Genomic DNA, 20,052 nt, shown 5'->3' with positions numbered 1-20,052 from the left:
GTATAGCGGAGGTTGTGGCTGTACAAGAAGCCCACTGTTTGTGCCGGAGGTGACTCACCATCCAGCTGCTTTTGAGCAAGGCATTTAGCCCTAAACTATGAGGGTTTGTACCTGAATGAAGGAGGTAACACATTAGGGGAACACAACAGAAAAAAAAGACTTGTTTTCAAATGATGCATTACGTGTCAGTGTAAAGGACATTTCGTGGCATGCCAACCGCAACCTGAATGCATCACAAGTAGTATCAACAAAATTACCATTCTACTATGTTGATGCGAGTTAGGATTTCTGTTCAGTGACTACAGCACTGACCTCAGCTCAGTCACAACGAGGTGCCACATGGATATGGTGCACACATTTTTGTGCCCACACACACACGCAGCAGTCCCCAGTGCATTTAACAAGCAAACAGTTTAATTGTGTGGAGTTATCGAGGCGTGAGATCAGACTGGAGTTTTCTGCCAGCGAGGCACAATCTGGTCCTGTTGGAAGCAGGGAAGTGCTGATGTACTTACAAGCTGCATTTCACCGCTTTCTGTACATTTTTCTGCACCATAAGCTCAAATCCAAATATTTGAATCAAACTGTTGGACTTTATCGGCTGCTGGATGCTTTTGAGTCCAGAACAACATTAGATTTATCTCCAAGGATCAATGTTGGTAAAAAAAGATAAACTCACAATTCATATTAGAGAATACTATGCTTTAGAAAATGTATTATTCTCAATAATAACTACAGAAATACAAAGTTTATCAGGCCTGAATATGTTTAAGTGTGGAAGAATAATTCAACATCTTCTACTGAGCAAAAACATTTTATTAAAAGTTTAAGTTAAAATAATTAAAATGGATAAAAATGCACACGGCAGATACAAACACAAGCATAAAAAGCTTATTTAAAACCATTATAAGGCTTAAAATCCATACAGAAGATACAAACTGTATTAAAAATAACAGGTCCAGATGTTAAAAAACGTCAATAACAGTATGTTAAATTAGATTATGTAACACTAAAAAACAGTTGGTAAAAATATTACAAAAATGCAACCATATAAACGAATTAGAACCGGATTAAAATGGTTAAAAATCTTCTCTAAAACACTGGTAAAAGTAATGCAGTTCAATGTTTCAAACTTCTGAGTAATTAACAATTCATATAAAAACATTTAACCTGTGGGATCTGTTTTTTTTTTACAATGAAAGATATCATGAAAGTGACTAAAAGCCAAATTCATTCATTATATTCATCGATAAAAAAATGATTATTAACTGTAACTCTTTGGGACTTTAGTGTGAGTTAGCGCTGCAGGCTTTATGGTGATGTCACTGTAAGGCTCGGTCTGTTGTACAGTCACGTGCTGAGCAGACAGCAGCTCTGATGAAGAGAGAGACATCACAGATTAAATCACGACTGTTAATGTGGAGGTCAGTTAAGAGACTTAACCAAAACTCAGACTGAATATACAGTATATTCCTAAAATCTCTATCACTGTCTGCATGAAATCTATTTCTACATCATCGATTCTAGTCGATGAAGACCAGGAACGCTGAGTGTACATTGTTAATAAAAACAGCATCTTCATGCTCTCCTCACCCAGCAGCTGGTAGAGCGTGTGAGCTGCAGCGGTGCGGTCGCCCTCTGGCGGCAACAGAGAGTCAAAGGTGACTACTCCAAACCTCTGCAGGCCGGAGGAGATCCAGCTGGGAAAGACAAGCAGAGCATGAGAGGATTCAACCAAGAGGGTTCATATGGACATATTAGGAATTCAATGTTTGTTTCCATTAGTAATAGTAATAGCTATGACATTTTTTTTTCTGATGATGGAGCAGTGAAACCAATGATTATAGAGCCGATATTGCTGCTATGAAAACAGTTTCACTTCCTACAGACAACCACCGTAACGCTGCTGATTTGCTGAATCAAACAAACTGCTTCTTATCCACTGACGCTGCTCAACGTCTACGATAGTTTCAACGTGTAACCCCGTAGAGGAGTTTAATAGGTAAATGTGTCTGTGGCTGTGGTTCGTCCCTCAGGCCTGCTGGTTGCTTTCTATTTTGAATTTCAAAGCAGATGTCAAACAAAGTAAAGATGTAGGTCAACCTGTGACGCTGGAGGCATCACACACACACACACACACACACACACACACACACACACACACACACACGTTTTTTCCCCAAACATCACCATGGAAGACAAAAATAACTTTATATACGAGCGTGTTTGCTCTCCATGGCCACAGTCTACCTTTATTCAAATAGGCACTCAGTGCAGGGCACCGCGCCGTATCACTAAACATTCATCACCTCGGGAGGATTCTGACAACAACGCTGGAGTCTTCAGATCGCAACACAAAGGAGTACCAGCGCTTACCAAAAAGAGCTTTATTCAAGTGTGCTATTAGTATACTCCTTTTAGACTTAAAATAAGAGAGCATGCTTTAAGTTTCCTTTTCACGTACTTATCAGGGATATACTTAACTTAAGTATACTTGGCTTTTACAGACAAGATTCCAGAAAAGTCTTATTATACTTGGCTTATACTGACAAGTATATAGAAAAGTCTAAGTATGTTTAGCGTATACTACAAGCCAAGTATACTGGTGTATACTTGTAGTTAATTTTTGATAGAGTAGCCGGTTACAGTGTGAGAGTTTGTAAACCTATGCTTATATAATAAATAAATTGACTTCAATTCATCAAGAACTTTCTACGTTTTTGCATTTTTCCGTTCACCCTGGTGGCATGGGATAAAAAATGTTGTATTTATTTTTTTAATCTCATCACAAAACATCAGGTCAAATAGCAAAAGGAGCAAGTCGCTTAACGTAATACATAAATTATTGGCTAAGTACAATAAGTTAAAGAAAACGTACAAGTATACTTCCATTAAAAACTATTAATCTAGTCGTTTACTGAGTATACTTTAAATTGTTCTTTCATAAACTAAAACGTGGGCTACAAGTATATAACTAGTAAACTAACAGTATGCCTATAAGTTTACTTGTAGGGTAGTTCACTTTATAGTATAGTACAAAATACAACTTATATGTAAACTAGTTGTGTACTCAAAGTTTACTATTCTTACACGTAAAAGTATCATTTTATCAATTAAAAAATGGGCCAATTTAGTCCCAAGAAGTATTGAAGTACTACTTACAAGTATACTACTAGTACATTGATATTAGTATGCTTACTACAAAAAGTATACTTGGGAAATATACTTGAACTTTACTTCATAAAGTAAACTTGACTTATACTATCTTTTCATAAGGGGAGGGCTGGAGGTTTGCAGCATGAATACAGAGACAAGAAGATCAAACTCAGGAGTCAGGATGGACACGAATCTCAAAGAAAGGTTTTCAGCGTGTTTTTCCAATATTGATTTTATATTTTAGTTTTACCATCCAGTGAATCTTACAGTACATGTGTGTGTATCCAGAGTGTAAATGCCCAGCAGTGTTCTCTGTTGTCAAACATGTTCGCTATAGATGGTTAACGTGAAGGTGGGCCTTCTAATAAGAGAAATCATGGTCAACATATAGGTGTGTGTTTGTAAGCTTGCTTGTGATCTGAGTGTGTGTACATTGTATGAAGTACCTCAGTATGATGTTGCCCTCTGTGTCGGCCTGAGCCTCGGGCATCTCGATGTTCTCCTCCGCTATAGGGTCCATTCGGAGCTGGGCCTCCTCTTGTGGAGACCTACACATACACGCACAAACACATAAACACAGTGATCTATTTCTTTCTCCATCTAGCTGTCCGTCTGTCTATGTCCATCAGCATGCTTCATGAGTGATTGGATCCCAAGTGGACAGCTCTAAGTGCGTCAGCTCACCACCTTGTGATCCGATCTCACTTCCCTTCTCTATATGCAAATAAACACGTAGTGAACACACGGCTAAAACAGCAGACGTTGTGACGTGATACTACAGGAATGTCAGTAGTAATATCCAACATATTCGTCTATTCGGGTACATTTTATTAACATTAAAATAAAAGGTTATTGTACTGGCGGTCCCCGGGGACCTCTGCGCCGCTGGTACCGCCGCCTTTGCCAGGCAACGGCGGCGCACAGAGCTTCAGAGAGCCGGGGAGGAGAAAGTGTCAGCTCCGTACAAAGCACCGGAACAAAAACCCTGACACATCTCCGTCAGTTTGATAAAAACACTCTCCCCGTGCCTAGTCTGTTATAGTCTGTAGATATGTAGCCTACAGTAAATATATATTTTATTAAAATACAGTTGTACCGACAGAATACAGTAGATCACAGAGGCTGTTTCCATGCTGCGAGGCGGACAAGCTCTGTCTATTCACACGATGAACGCAGAGACCCACGGATCCAAGCAGACGCCAGTTGAGTAGGCGGTCCTTAATGTAACCCCCCAGGACACATTCGCATACACACTGCTAAAAGAACGTGGCCATATGTGGTCCAGACCACCTCATATCCATGTGACACTTACCATCTGCTGACAGGAGTGATCACATCGCTCATGGATCTGTCCTCTTTGGACATGTCCAGAATCACATCTGCTGCAGCTGTTTACACACACACACACACACACACACACACAGACATACAGACATACAGAAACACACAGTGAATAGCTGGCAGCTTTTAATAAATGAAGTGCTTATTGAGCTGCCAAAACAAGATCTGAAAAACTGATATAATGAGAAAGGGTTCTTACACGAGCCCTCTGCGGGTTGCAGTCCTGACTCACCGGACATCTGATGGAGAGAGAGAGAAGCAGAGCTTCATGAAATAGAAAGCAAGGTTTATAATCTAATTTGTCTCACCACTGAACTGAACACTCCAGTTGGCAGGCAATACGACTGCAGGCTAGCCGGCTAACCTTTATTATTACAGCCACGGCTTCACAAACACCCTCGCAGATTTTAGCGCGGCGTGACACTGGAGTTTGGTAAGAAGATTTCTCATTTTTTCTCCCTACAGATATTTGACTTTAGATCAAAATGTACCTTCACACACACACACACACACACACACACACACACACACACACACCTCCCGCATGCTTGAGAGCCTCCTCTTCCTCTCCGTCCTCAGTATTTCTCTGTCCTGCTCTGACTCCCCTCTCGCCTCCTCTTCTTCCTCCTCCTCCCACGTCTGTTTGTCCCCATGTCCACGCAGGACGGTGATGGAGGCACACTGTTTCCATAGAGACTGGAGGTCAGCGTGGATGAGGGCTGCGGAGGGGTCAAAAAGGTCAGGTTTCGGTGAGCATTTTCTTCACAACAGCTGATGGAAACTACAGCTCGTGGAAAGCCAGTTGCTGCTGTAAAGTGCTAATAAAATGTTTTCAAAGGCCCCACAAGGTTATTTCTGATTAGAAAACATGCTCAAAGTTTATGATGAGTTTTACTCTGGGTGCTCTACAAAGAGCGAGGTTGAGTTTCTGCAATAGGCCGTGTGTCCTTAAGGACAATATTTTCTCTCTGACTGCACAGCAAGTCATCTGAAACTTTTAAGTCTCAAACTGATAACCACTGAGATTCATTTAACCTGCTTAAACATGCAATTTGTTTTCTTAGCACATTTATATGATTCTTTGCCTCTGAAGTGTGCAGATCTACAGCACCACTTGCCAGACACATCTTTTAAAAGTGACTCAGGAGGAACTGTTTTATAGTCCTCATCATCACCCACAACGTTAAAAATCTTCCCATTGTTATTGCTACAGATGTTCTTTTGGGATTTACTATTATTGCCACTGATTCAGAAGGTGTGATCGTCTCATCACTCAACCTAGACGGGCCTTTTTATTATTGAAATGGTTGCTGTGAGGCATGTTTCTGTTAAAAATAGAGTAAAACTGCTGTTTTGATGTTTTGATGTAATATTCACAATACATCGACCTCATGTAATATCACTGGATCACAACAAGCTCACATTGAGGACATTTAGAAGTTCTGTCATAATTATGCTAACTATCATCGTGACATTTTATTTAATTTGATCGGTGGGTAACTCAGTCTTATAGCTGCAGTGACAGCTGTAAATAAAACAGAACCGATCAAATATGGAGGAAGTATTGCCAATATATTGATGACACAATGCTGCTGGTGTATAGCATCTCCTAGTGGACAGACTGACATAAAATGCTCTGCATGGTGTCTGGTATCAGCAAACTTGTATCTTCTATATCTATATCTATATAGACCATTTCACAGCTGTAAAGGTAAACATTATAAATGTTGCATTGTATGGTTGCGTCTGAAATTCCACACTAACATGCTGTTCAGTTCACTAAAACTGTATGTGAGATATTTTAGTACGTCTGAAACCTTAGTATGAAAACAATAACACGCAAATTGCATACTATTTCCAGTGAAATATTAAAATTGACATTACTAGGCGTATATACAGACTTTGATTCGCACAAATTGTCAATTTGGTTGGCAAGGGTTACCATGGTTACACGTAGCCAACCAGCCCAAGGAGGCTCTCAGGAAGTGACGACGTAAATTACTGCTAAAGATACACACTACTGTTTATACACACAAAAGTATGTCGAACGATAGTTCACCTATTGGGTAGGTAGTGCATAGTACGTGATTTCGGATGTATGTGATGACATAAGCTGACAAGAAGTAAACATGGACCCAAGCTGTTGCCTAGCAATGGAACTGTTGGAACAGTCTAGACTTTTTATAATGCATTTGTTGACTAGTTTTCTGTTTGTTTTGTTTTCCCTATTGTGCGCTTCTTAATCATATCGAAGAAAAAAAGCTAAGGAATAATAGTTAATGTTCAGTCAATAGTAAACAGGTATAATCAATAGCCAGGGGGTAAAGTGTAGCACTTAGCACTGACATCCACAGGGGACAGCGAAGAGCTGAGCAGGAGTGGAACACTTGGTCAAGGAGGTCAAGTCCAGCAGGAAGTCGGACTGAGAGGAAGAAGAAAATATTAGCTTCATGGTGCTGTTTCATGTAGGATCCTTGCTTGTTTTCAGTGTTTTTCTGGAGAGAGAGAGAGAGAAGGGGTAAAAGCCGATGATGGTGTCTCAAAGGAAATTAAAGAAATAAGGAAGGAAGGAGGGAAGAAGGAAAGAAAGCAGGAGGGGAATAAAATCAATGAGCTCTATCCCAGTGGGCTTAGAGGGCAGGGAGAGAAGTGGAGAGCTGGAGTTTAATTAACTGGCACCCTGGTGAGTAGACACTTTGACGGCAAGTCTTTGATTACAGAATGGCAATGACTGAAAATTCAATCGGTCAGTGACAGTGAACCCTTGATCCTCTTCAGTGAGTATTTGTGTGTCTGCTTTTGGTATGGTGAGAGGGAGAGAGAGGGCTGTTTGTAATGTGCTGGTACTGCATGTGTGTGAGATCACAGGAAAAGCCTAAATAACTCCAGGGACTCTGTTCAGTCAGTAGAGTAGAAAGTAGCGGAGCCATATGGCGCAGATGAACCTTTAAAGGGCCCGACACACCAGGAAGACGGTCGGCCGTCAGACAGTTTGGGGCCGTCGGCGAGCATCCGTCGGCCTATTTTTTTCCGGTGTGTCTCGCACCGTCGGCTCTAGTCTTCCCGTGTTTGAGTTTTTTCGTCCGATTCAGCGTGTTGAATCAGCGTCGGTGGGCGTCGATGAGAGAAATCACTCTGATCGGCTGTTCAGCTTAAACGAATCAGTGCACGAGAAGAGAAACAGAGAGGAAAAACACAGAAGGCTCTTCTCATTTTCCATCTTCATCTCATCTGATCATTCCAACACACGGATATTTTCACAACGACATCATGGCCGTCTGGAATGAAGCTAAGTGGTGAGTGAGAGTGGTGTGAAAATGGTCGGTAGACGGCACTTTGTTTCATGTACGTATCATAACAAAAGCTTGTATATGTGCCATCTTCGGTCTTCCGGTTTCCCTTTTTGAATGATAAATACAGTCTACCGCCGCCTGCTGGTGTGGAGAGTTATTTCATCTCACGCAGGCGCAGAACGTACGTGCTAACTGGCCGTCGGCTGTAATCTTTGCGGTGCGTTCGGGTACAACTTGTCAGCCAAAACAAAGGTGGCGTAAGGCAACGCAAGTGGTGGCCTTCGTCGCCTCTAGTTCTTTGATGTCGGCTCGGTGTGTCCCCAGCTTAAGGGCACCAAACTTCACTTTAAATGACTGGAATGACTTTGAAAACTATAAGTACTGCATTCTATACGGTAGATCCACTTAAAAACAATCCCAGTGTGTTTCTGTACCAGTTTCAGTGTCTCAGCCTGCGGGTTCACAATCTGTTCCTTCATCGCTCTCTCAGATATCTGGACCTGAGGGTCTGCAAAGACCAGCTGACGCCTGCGACTTCCACGGCGCTTCTTGAGAGGAGGAGCGACCACCTGACGGCAGAGAGAGAAAACACACAAAGCTTTTAATGTTTACAGCGCTGGATCTATAAAAGGAATATCACGCTCCGGCACACAAACTGGAAACTATGAATATAGTGTCGACACACCCACATGTGCTTTCCATTACTCGTTTTCCAAAACGAAACCAGCAGCTCATGTGAGTCACTCCGTGGAATGTAAATTAAAGGTGACGACAACTGTCACAGCAGCAAACGCTTTGTCACTGTCATCTCTGTGTTTCCTACATGTCACAATCTGGATAGCAGGTAAACAGAAAGGTACTGGGAATTTCTATTTTAGTGGAATAATAATGGGCGTAGAGAGGCACTCAAGTAGGATTTAATAGTTTGTATTTTCCATTTAGGCACTTTATAAAAGACAAAGTGAAATGTATAATCTTAATTACTTGTTATTTGTCCAGCAAACTGTAAATCATTCACTATTTCAGTTTAAATGTTGCTACTACTGAAACAAATTAATGAACAGACAACATCACCCATGTCTCACCTCTTCTTTGTAACTTTCTGTTTCTCTGTCTCCAGATGCCCCGGAGGGTGGAGTTGGCATGGCAACCTGCAGCGGGGTCATCTCTTGGGCAAGAGCAGCCAGAGGAACCTCCGCGGGGCGACCCGTCTCCTCGCCGAACAGCCACACGCTGTCCCGCTCTGCTCCCAGCACTGTCTCCTTCAGCCTGGATACAGTAACACACACACACACACATGCTTACAGTACACCACATGTCTTAACCTATTTATCTGTCACGTTACAGTTTGTCATCATCAGGTCTGAGCTAAATATACTGACGACATACTGACTGTTGGGGGACGGACAATCAAACTGACTCACTGGTCAATGGAGGACATGGCTCCTTCGCGGTCCCTGGTCCTCTTGTCTGTCTGCTGCTCATCCACGTCTGTTTAACACACACACACGTACATAATGCACAGCGACACAATGAATGGACACAACCAGATGTTCAAGTGAACACATTTACCCAAAAAGATCTCATCTTTAGAAACTTACAAACCTCTTAACAAATTCCCTCTCTACTCTCTTACTGCTGTTTTAATCAGCCCCGTCTCCCACAAAGTGATGTTCCCATTCAACTAAACTGCTTTTTTCAATTACATTTAGAAGGAAACGTATTTTCTTCTGGATTACGGTCGCAGTTTTAAACTGTTTTAAACACGTGGTTAACGCTGTAAATTCAAACAAAACAAAAAACGCAACAGCACTACTTAGTTAGGTTTAGTTAACAAGACTACTAGAGTGGAAATCAGTTTCCCCTCCTAGCTTTAAAACATGGCTAAATTGGTTTCATGGTTTCGTGTCTATACCTTGAAGTGACAATCCCAAGTTTCTCAAGATCTGGGGACCCTCTATCGAACACATTAGGAGAGAGAGTTGTCAACCTGGGAACTAACTGTATTGAACTGTACTGTATTGTATTTCATTGTGCTTTGATCCGCCAGGATTTCGAGTTTTCTGGCCTTCGTCTTGGGCCTTCCTCGACCTCACTTGGTCTTGGTTCTGGACTATTTCTGATCCTCAATGCACTTGTGGACATTTCAGTCATCGTATGGATTGACATGCACATGAGCCCTTTTTCTGTGAGCTTGCAGTTTGTTTGTTTGTTACCTCCGCCAAGGCCGACATACATGAAACCTACCTTTGCGGAGGTCTGCGCTCTCAGAGTGCTCTTCTAGTTTGTTTTCTTTTGTTCAATTCTGTCATGTCTATTTGTCTGCTTTTGTTTTTTTTGTATTGTAAAAAGGAAAAACCTTCATAAATGAAATAGGAAAACAAAACTACTGGGTTAGGTTTAGTAAAAAACTATCACCCCATAACTTTCAATAAAGTTATTATTCCATGTAACTTTCATTCATGGTCGCTCGATATACCACGTCACCTGCTCTGTGCGTCGCTCGCCATCCACGGATTTACAAACATATTTGTGATTCGTCAGATGCAAATGTTATTGAAAATGCAGTTTAGTTGTATGGGAATGTCTTTTTTAGGAGACGAGACTGGTTTTAATGCAGGAGGTGAATCGAGAGCAAAAACAACACAACATCCTTGTGCTTGTCTTGGCTAAGAACAGCAGGTTTTATTAAAGCAAGGCAGGCTTTCTCAAACTTAAGAGATGTTCCCTCTCAATTCTCCTCTGAAATGAAATTGTCTCCTGAAAATAAACGGTTTCCTTCTGGCAGCAAAATCACTCACAGAGTGAGAATTGCTTTTTTTTTATTTTCAATTACAGTGGCGGCACAAAGAATTTGACCTGGTTGACTGGTTTCAGACACGTTACAAGAGAGGAGCACACTGTGGGACTGATAAACTAGACACTTCACAAATCCTTAAAATGTAGTACAAACCCTCAGTATGACGGGCGTACACATTTTTTGTATCGATGTTGCCGTATCCAAGACTTTTGTATCGATTTTCCGACACATATCTGTTAATCGTTACACCCCTACCGACTAAACAACTAATACACAGAGATAAATGTTAAAGACAGGAGCACACACCTCTACGGAAGTGGTCTGGTTGATCCATCAACAGGTCAATCTCTCTGTCTGTGGCTTCAGGAAGGTCATTTCCATCAAAACACTGAAACAGAAGGAGAATTAGAGACAGACAAAAGTCAGAAGAGGACAAAAGTAAAGAATAAAGAGACGGGGATTAGAAACAAATAGAAGCAATGAGGTTTGGTCTGTTTGGTGATGAATAAGTAAAGTGATGTAAAACTGCAGTAAAATACAGCAACCACAAAAACAGAAGCACATATGAAGAAATTACTACACTTTTGCATGCAAAGCAAAAATGAACCCGAGGGGCAAACGAGCGGGGGGGTGAGAGGAGGACAACAGAAAAGTGAGCCACATATCTCCGTAAACAAACTGTGAGTGCAGCCTGATGTAATTTAAGTCAGATCTTATCAAGCCAAAATGGACTTCATCAGCTGATGCCCCTTCAGGAGGAGCATTGTCAGTCCCTAAGTGACAGAATGGGGATGGTAATAGTGTGTGGAGGACTGTTGGACTTACTGTAGTGAGACACAGCTGCACTTTATGACTAAGATAATAAAACTAGGCTTTCTGTTAAGCACTGTGGACATTAAGAGGTGAATTCAGGACAGTCGGTTTGGCATCAGTTATTTTACATTTTACTACACCATTAACTTCACTGCATTAAACACACCATTTAGAAAACCGATGGAACTTTTAAACTTTAGTAAAAAAAACTAATATATCTGTTCTTTTTTGAGCAGTGAAAACCACAAACCTCCCTCAAAACTCTGTTAACGAAAAATATAAATTATTGTCACAAACGGACTGGACGATACAGAATCTGTACTGGCATTAAACCTGCAGTAGGCAGAACGTTTTTGGCATCAATTCTATAATAACCTTTCAGCATATTGTAATTCAAGTGTTCTGAGAGAAAACTAGACTTCTGCACCTCCTCATGGCTGTTTTCAGGCTTTAAAAAATCTAGCCCGTGAGTCAAGACGGGAAACTTTGGCCAATCACAGGTCATTTCAGATAGAGCGTTCCTATTGAGCGTTCCTATTGGCTGTGCTCCGGCTGGTGGGGCGGTGCTTGGTATTTCTTCAAGAGATCTCAACATGACTGCCGGGGTCACAAACGTTCTCATTTTACAGCCAAACAGTACACTACAAGATGATTCTGACAACATTAGAACAGAAGACAGAATATTGATTCATATTTGATCAGCGCTGCCTGGTTTGACCGTTTGATCAGAGTTTGTGAGTGATTGACAGCTGCTCAGAGACGGCAAGGTTCCAGCTCGGCTCTGATTGGTTGTTTTCCTCCAGTCTGTGAAATCTTACAGATGCCATTAAGAGCACAGGGGGACACAGAGGCATAATTTTTTTTTCCAGATTACCTGTCTCATGCACTATTTTCAGGATATAGTGACAGTTTTATAAAAATATATTTTTTTAATCATACAGTATTTGCTCCATTTCTACCCACTGCAGCTTTAATGCTACTTCCTGAGTGACAGGAAAGACCAACAAGCGAGCAGCGAACTTGTGACAAAGACCTTAACTAAAGCTGTTGTAGGCACACGGTCCACATCCCAGCTCAGTGATTCACCAGGACACCCGATGCACCTAAAACTGATGACTGGGATGTTTCCTGTCCCTGGACTGTGACAGAGAGTTTACCTCAGCAGCGGTCACGACGAACTGCTCCTTCTCTCTCAGGGAGATGGCAGCCGGAGGCGACCGGAAACCTGGTTTAACACAGCGGGAGGAATTAGGAGCAAAGCATGTTCGCAGCACAAGAAGCATGAGAGACTATGAGGGGTCTGGACTTAGCCTGGGACTGATGCATTTTTAATTCAATATGTGCAGATAAAATAAAATGAATTCACTCATTAAAGAACATTTATTCACAATTTCTTAACAGGAGCTGAAATAGCAACACTCCTCTGCCAAAAGTTTAAATTTAGAAGATCCACTTATGGAATCTAAGATAATGACCCACTTATCAAACCTCTGAAGATTATTAGATTATCTTGACTGGAAACATGCAAAAATGTTACCACAACCGCTATTACAGATCATAATCAGAATAATCTAATTTCTTAATGAAAGCAGGTTTATTCAAAGTGCATAAACACAAAGTGTCACAAAGCAATTTTGGAAGCAAACTGTGTCCCATTCCAGGCGAGGCCTCTTTCAAAGGAATTATGATGTTTTGGTCTTGAATTGTGGAGCTGCATTTTGAAATGGGACACAGCTATACAGCCTTTTATATGTTAAAATACCAGTCTCACCCTCCATGTCAAGTGCGGTGTGGGGAATGGGCACCAGGGAGTGCTGTGAACCTGCCTCCTCAATCACCGACATTGGCTAGAAAATACACATTACAGTTTTTATATAACAAGACAGAATACCAACACAGCTTTATTTACATTTCTGGGACTATTCCAGTCAGAGTGTGAACTGAAGAAAGCTACCTTTTCATGTCCAAAATGTGTTGCATGTAAACATAAGGTTACAGTTGTTGAAGACTAAACTTCCTTATGTTTAAAATACTGAAATACAAACTGAGTCTAATTATACAGCAGTTTCTAAGTTGCATTCTGAAAGCCAAAAGTCCTGTTTAAGGATCCTTTGAATTCCATGATAGTACCCAGTGAATTCTTTTCATGTTATGTAGTCTTACACTTTGTCTCCGTCTGTGATTTAAGTCCACAGGGAAAGATTACAAGGAGGACAAAGTTCAGCCATGTCTGCCAGATTTACAGCACAGACTGAATAACAGTTATCTGCTGTGATTTACTGTGTCTGACAATACCAATGGATAGTATGGAGGGAAAGTGCACATATGCTATGTTACAGTGGGAGTGACCTACACTTGTTGTGGTTGATGGTTTATCAGTGACTTGACAGTGAGCATAAAAAAAACTGGGATGTTGTAGATCTGTGTGTCAAAAAACATATAATGTAGGAAAACCCTGAAAAGTAAAGTTTTATCAGGTCAACCTATGTGGCCGTGTAGAGGCTACTTCCTTTAGATAAGTGTATTAGCTGTATATGTGCCAGCAGCTGAGCATTTGTGCTGAATGTGGTCCACTTACCATTATGCAATTTTCATCTTTTATCGATTTACTGATGTTTAATCAAAAGTTAAAGCATTACTGAAAGAGCCAAAGTCACAAATGGTCTTACATAAGGAGGTCTTGCCTCATTAATTAACTGTTCTTCAGACGTGGGAATATTTCCTCTGGAAACTGCAGTTTTTCCTGACACATTTACAGTTATAAAAGTATCATATTATGGGTGCAGGGTACATGTCAGGTATACTTAATATCGAGCATCTTGAGTCATGTTTGTATGTATAGTTTATTGGGTTACCTCAAACTACTACTACTAATATCGTTATCGTTATAACTGAAGGCTGAATAAGACATTTTTCAGGCGACAAAAGTGTTACAATTAACTTTCATGAACTGAAAACACACTGTGAAAGGGTTAAAGTTGTAAGACGAAAACACGGACAACTCCCAGACCGGACAATGCCGTGGTAACGACCTGTCAATCACAAGGTAGCCACACCCTAAAGTATCCCCTGCTTTATGGTCTATTTGACTCTCAATGGGACCTTAATTTACTAAATGAACATCATGCTGTATTGAAGAAGACTTGAAACTAGCGATTGAGACCATAAACTCATGTTTACAATGTTTACTGAGGTAATAAATCCAGTGAGAAGTAGGCTCATTTTCTCAGAGACTTCTATACAATCACTTCTTTTTGCAACCAGAGGTGTCGCCCCCTGCTGGCTATTAGAGAGAATGCAGGTTTAAGGCACTTCCACATTGGCTTTACTTTTCAGACCCGGAGGTTTCCGAATGCTCCTGACAAAAATAGTTCACTACATCCATCCAGCCTACTTTGTGTTTACAGAGTGAATATTTGATATGCAGTGCAGGGTACCTGGGGATGGTGACTGTGTACATGTACATTTCATATTTGTTGAGTTTTGTTGTGCTACACTACAGAAACAGACATTAAATTATATCCCCTGTGTAGATTAACTGGCAACTGCACCAACACATGCAGTATATGGCTGTACGGGTGTAGGTGTCGTTAATGTACCTGGTGCATTTTATAGGGGCTGGGCAGTTGGTGTGACGCCATGAGACCGAAGAAGGGGTCCTGAGCTCCCTCAGCCTGCTCCATCATGAACAGGCTGTCAGGCACATCCAAAGCCAACCTGCCAGATAAAGAGAGAGCGAGACACGCCGAGGTTTCTAATCAAAATATTAAAACATCCCACACGCAGGCTAATGTAACACTATGCATAATTTTATCCGCGCTGTTGGTTTTCATGGATTTATAAAATAACAAAATATTACTGGAGTAAGATTAACACACGGCATCTTTAGAGTGCAGAATGTGGACAGATATATTGCATCTGCAGAGCTCACACATTACCGCTGTTACATAAAACGGCTTATTAAACATTTACGAAGCCATTCGCATGAAAGTAGCTCAATTTGTCCATCACTCACTCACGCAATAAAACACTACTGTCTCCTTTTCAAAGACTTTATTCCCCAAAACAATCTCCCTCATAAATATTCCACCAGACGCTTTTGAGATCAGACTTCCTTAAACACATACAACCTCGGCACAGCTTAAAAGTTAAGGCGCCCAAGGATACAAAACAATCTTCCACTGCGCATGATCTCATTTGTGGTGTGTGAGTGTGTGCAGACCTGTCAGATAAAGCCATGTCAATATAGATGCATCTTTTAGAGCGCAGCAGGCGGTCGATGGTCTGTTGAATCTCCTCTGAAAAACAGAAATGGAGTTAAAACGAAGGAACAAACAAGGTATCCTAATAATTATATGTTTTTTTTACACTATGGGTCATATTTAAGGTAATTCATAAAAGCTTCTTATGAATACATTTTGGGTTTATTGAAATCCACACTCTAGTCTGGACTAATGGAAATTAAAGTGGAAAAATTCACATTTTTAAAAGATCATATTATGAAACTAAGAGGAAAAACTCCACCATGGCATGCTTATTAAATACAGCATAAACATATTTTGTTGTCCGACAGCTTTTTGGGGGTTATTCTATTCTACTGATTGATGAAATGAAATACCGCTGCTGAATTCAAGAGGCACCATAGACAACAAACAGTGGATGCTTTCTTGGCCTCTCCTCCTGCTTATCATCATTGTATTTCACTGTTTTCATCAACCATGACAACAGCATGATTGTGAATCTGTCGGATGCAATATCCATGTCAGGATGTAATTTAAGACCAGATGAATAGAGACGGTTGAGTGTTTGATGTTATTGCATTCATCAGCTCTATATTGGCTTCTAAATCAGACGTTGTCATGGTGATTTGGGGAAACATGCATTGTGCGGATGTATGACAATAGCACTGTTTTGGTTTTAAACCCAAACAGCAGAGATTTCTACATTTAGAGACAACTTGTCTACTGTGTTTTCACATTTCACCTGAGCTTAAGCCGCCCGATGGAAAATAATGTTTCTTGTTGAACTGAAAATCAATCCAGCTTACTGACTGCATTTTCTGCAAATGTATAAGTAAGCAGCTGGAATCCCTTGCTTTAATCCAACTACCTCACTCTATTCACAGACCTCTGGTATATGCTATACAATTAGACTTCTGCCACAGTAACTGAACATACAGTATGTGGGTTTGCATTTCTCATCAAGCAGGAAGTTACAGTACATTGTGTGTAGACAATGCGGCTTGGAGAAGTGTTACGACAGATTTTTCTACTCTTGCTTGTTCCTCTTTGTCTTTTCCCCTTACCGAGCAGGATGCCACACTGCCTGTGGTAGACTACAACCACTCCATACTGCAGCTGAGAGGACAGGTAGAGAGAGAACCGAGGCCTCGGTAGGTTAGGTTGCGGTGCAGGAACCTGAGCTGTCACATAGTCCAAAATGTCCCCGCTGTGAAGTTTAACAAAAATGAATGATGAATTTTTACATTGTGTGTTTCATCTTGAACAATTTGCACGGGATCCCTAAAAATAGTGTACAAAATATTTAAATTCAAAGAGGATAAAACACTATAGCTTAGCTTATAACTTAGCTTCAAACTCTAGCAGGTGAGAATACCTTTATACCAAACTAGACTACAGATTGCTTGAGAGCAAGATGCTAAAGATGCATCCCAGCCATGATCCCAGCACACACATACAATTAAAAATGATCTATTACCAAGTAAGACTGGCAAAGTGAGACATGGGTTACAAAAATACTACAAAAACATTATACATATAATACAAAGATTAAACATATCTTTTATCTAGCCCAGGGGTCAGCAACCTGTGGCTCTTTAGCCCCTCTCCAGTGGCTCCCTGTGGATTTTTAAAAATGGAAATGAATAACTGTTTTTTATTTACATTTTCATTTTTATTTATCATTGTTGTAGGTCTATGATACGACGGTACAACGGAGTATTAGGGCCACATTGAGGAAAAATAAATAAATCTGAGATTTCGAGAATAAAGTCATAATATTATGAAAAAAAGTCATACGTTTACGAGAAAAAAAAGTCGTATTGTGAGAATAAAGTCATAATATTATAAAGTAGTAATTTTACTTGTTATTTTCTTTTTTTAAAGTTATAACTTTATTCCCGTAATATTACGACTTTTTTTTCGCATAAATTATGACTTTATTCTCGTAAAATATTAGAATTTTTTTTCTCGTTAAATTATGACTTTATTCTCGTAATATTATGACTTTTTCCGCAGAGTTATAACTTTATTATCGTAATATTACGACTTTTTTTCTCGTGAAGTTATGACTTTTTTCTCGTAATATTATGACTTTATTCTTGTAATATTAAAAAAAAAAATTCTCGTTAAATTATGACTTTATTCTCGTAATATTAAGACTTTTTTTCTCGTAAAGTTTTGACTTTATTCTCGTAATATTAAAAAAAAAATCTCGTTAAATTATGACTTTATTCTCGTAAAATATTAGAATTTTTTTTCTCGTTAAATTATGACTTTATTCTCGTAATATTATGACTTTTTCCGCATAGAGTTATAACTTTATTATCGTAATATTACGACTTTTTTTCTCGTGAAGTTATGACTTTTTTCTCGTAATATTATGACTTTATTCTTGTAATATTAAAAAAAAAAATTCTCGTTAAATTATGACTTTTTTCTCGTAATATTATGACTTTATTCTTGTAATATTAAAAAAAAAAATTCTCGTTAAATTATGACTTTATTCTCGTAATATTAAAAAAAAAATCTCGTTAAATTATGACTTTATTCTCGTAATATTACGACTTTATTCTGGAAATCTCAGATCCATCACAATACTCAAAGGTTTTGCGGCTCCAGACAGCCTATAATGCCTATAATGTCTGGTTTGATGGTAAAGGTTGCTGACCCCTGATCTAGCCTAAATTACTTAGCTACTGATCAAATCACTCAGTCTCCCTAGCAACAAACCCAGACAGGTAAGCTACCACTAGCCATCAGCCTGTGGATGCTCTTACCATGTTCTGTTGACATTGACTCTGAGAAGTTCTCTGCGAGTGACCTTGATCCCGCTGGTGGCTGCTAACCTGAATAACACAACACATTTACAACATTTAGAAATAAACCTTTGCTAACTTTACAAGCTAATGAGCTAGCTTTCTTTAAACTCACCAAATTGTAGAAAAACATCCAGTGTGATGATGGAGGACATTTGGGTAGTAAAACATTTTAACTTTCTAGATATAGAAGGTATACTTGTGAAGAAAGAGGTAAAGGTTGAGGAGTTTATAAAGCTAATGGGAAAGTATTTAAAAAAGACTTGGTAGGTTGCTAGGCGATTTTCCCGCGTCAAATGCCGCTGGACCAATCAGGTTGCAGCTTCATCACATTTGAAACTGAACACTGGTGATGCATTCAAGGACTGTGGGTGTGAGTGGGAAAAAATAAAAAACATAAAAACAGATAGATAGATAGATAGATAGATAGATAGATAGATAGATAGATAGATAGATAGATAGGTAAATAGATAGATAGATAGATAGATAGATAGATAGATAGATAGATAGATAGATAGATAGATAGATAGATAGATAGATAGATAGATAGATAGGTAGGTAGGTAGGTAGGTAGATAGATAGATAGATAGATAGATAGATAGGTAGGTAGGTAGGTAGGTAGATAGATAGATAGATAGATAGATAGATAGATAGATAGATAGATAGATAGATAGATAGATAGATAGATAGGTAGGTAGGTAGGTAGATAGGTAGGTAGGTAGATAGGTAGGTAGGTAGGTAGGTAGGTAGGTAGGTAGGTAGGTAGGTAGTAACTTTATTGATCCCGAGGGAAATTCAAGTTTCCAGCATCACAGTTCCATAGTGCAAAACATGATAATGTTAATAAAAAGGCAGTAAAAAGTTAGTAGTGCAAAGTGCAAAAAAATTATACCAGATATAAAAATACAAGGAGATGAAGAAAACTGTTAAAACTGAATATAGTGCAGGGTAACTCCAGTAGCTTAGTCTATGAAAGTAGGAAGAGAAAAGAGAGATTTTGATATGAAAAAAAGACTTTTACAACCCAAATATCTAATGTAACAAAAGATAAAGTAACAATGAACACAGGGACACATGATTATAACTTGGAAAATTAGTTTTTTATTGTGCAGCCTTTAAACTTATGGTGAGGGAATTAATTTCATGGATACATTTTGTTAATTATTTTAAAATGTGCATACTTTATCATTATTTTATAATATAGATTTTACAGGGGATATTCTGCTTAGTGACAAATTTTAATTTTGACACTGTTAGTAGGCCTACAAGTTGAGTTTTGATTGCTATACTTCTTCAACCACTACAAATCAGCTTTACAACTAGTGCAAATATTACATTCAAGTTCAAGATGAGTCATCATAAATATTTGTATGTTTTATAGGAAGAGAAAAGAGAGATTTTGATATGAAATACATATACAACCCAAATATCTCATGTAACAAAAGATAAAGTAACAATGAACACAGGGACACATGATTATAAATTGGAAAATTAGTTTTTTATTGTGCTGTCTTTAAACTTATGGTGAGGGAGTTTATTTCATGGATATATTTTATTAATTATTTGCATACTTTTTTTGGGGGGGATGCAGA

General features: G+C 39.4%; 1 protein-coding gene across 1 annotated transcript; it reads right to left on the bottom strand.

Annotated features, from left to right (window-relative positions):
- Positions 1-788: 788 nt before the first annotated feature.
- Positions 789-18,745, bottom strand: rec8b (REC8 meiotic recombination protein b). Its single transcript, XM_074622071.1, has 18 exons — positions 18,576-18,745; positions 18,422-18,490; positions 16,709-16,851; positions 15,626-15,701; positions 15,003-15,120; positions 13,175-13,250; positions 12,561-12,628; positions 10,897-10,978; positions 9,215-9,281; positions 8,876-9,059; positions 8,225-8,359; positions 6,844-6,919; positions 5,035-5,216; positions 4,697-4,736; positions 4,469-4,544; positions 3,603-3,704; positions 1,594-1,700; positions 789-1,374 (listed from the first exon to the last, which is right to left on the bottom strand). Exons 1-18 carry the CDS (start codon positions 18,629-18,631, stop codon positions 1,265-1,267), a joined length of 1,767 nt encoding a protein of 588 aa, XP_074478172.1. The 5' UTR covers positions 18,632-18,745; the 3' UTR covers positions 789-1,264.
- Between the last annotated feature and the right edge of the window lie 1,307 nt (positions 18,746-20,052).

This window comes from Sebastes fasciatus, chromosome 21 (genome assembly GCF_043250625.1).
Source record: "Sebastes fasciatus isolate fSebFas1 chromosome 21, fSebFas1.pri, whole genome shotgun sequence".
In the NCBI taxonomy this organism is placed as follows: domain Eukaryota; kingdom Metazoa; phylum Chordata; class Actinopteri; order Perciformes; family Sebastidae; genus Sebastes; species Sebastes fasciatus.
This window is presented reverse-complemented; position numbering and strand designations above follow the sequence as displayed.

Excerpts from the sequence above, each read along its gene's own strand:
- rec8b (XM_074622071.1), bottom strand. The coding sequence starts at position 18,631 with ATGTTTTACTACCCAAATGTCCTCCATCATCACACTGGATGTTTTTCT. Across the intron at positions 9,060-9,214 it reads GCCATGTCCTCCATTGACCA|GCTGAAGGAGACAGTGCTGG; the intron begins GTGAGTCAGTTT and ends TACTGTATCCAG. Across the intron at positions 4,737-5,034 it reads GGCTCTCAAGCATGCGGGAG|ATGTCCGGTGAGTCAGGACT; the intron begins GTGTGTGTGTGT and ends TCTCTCCATCAG.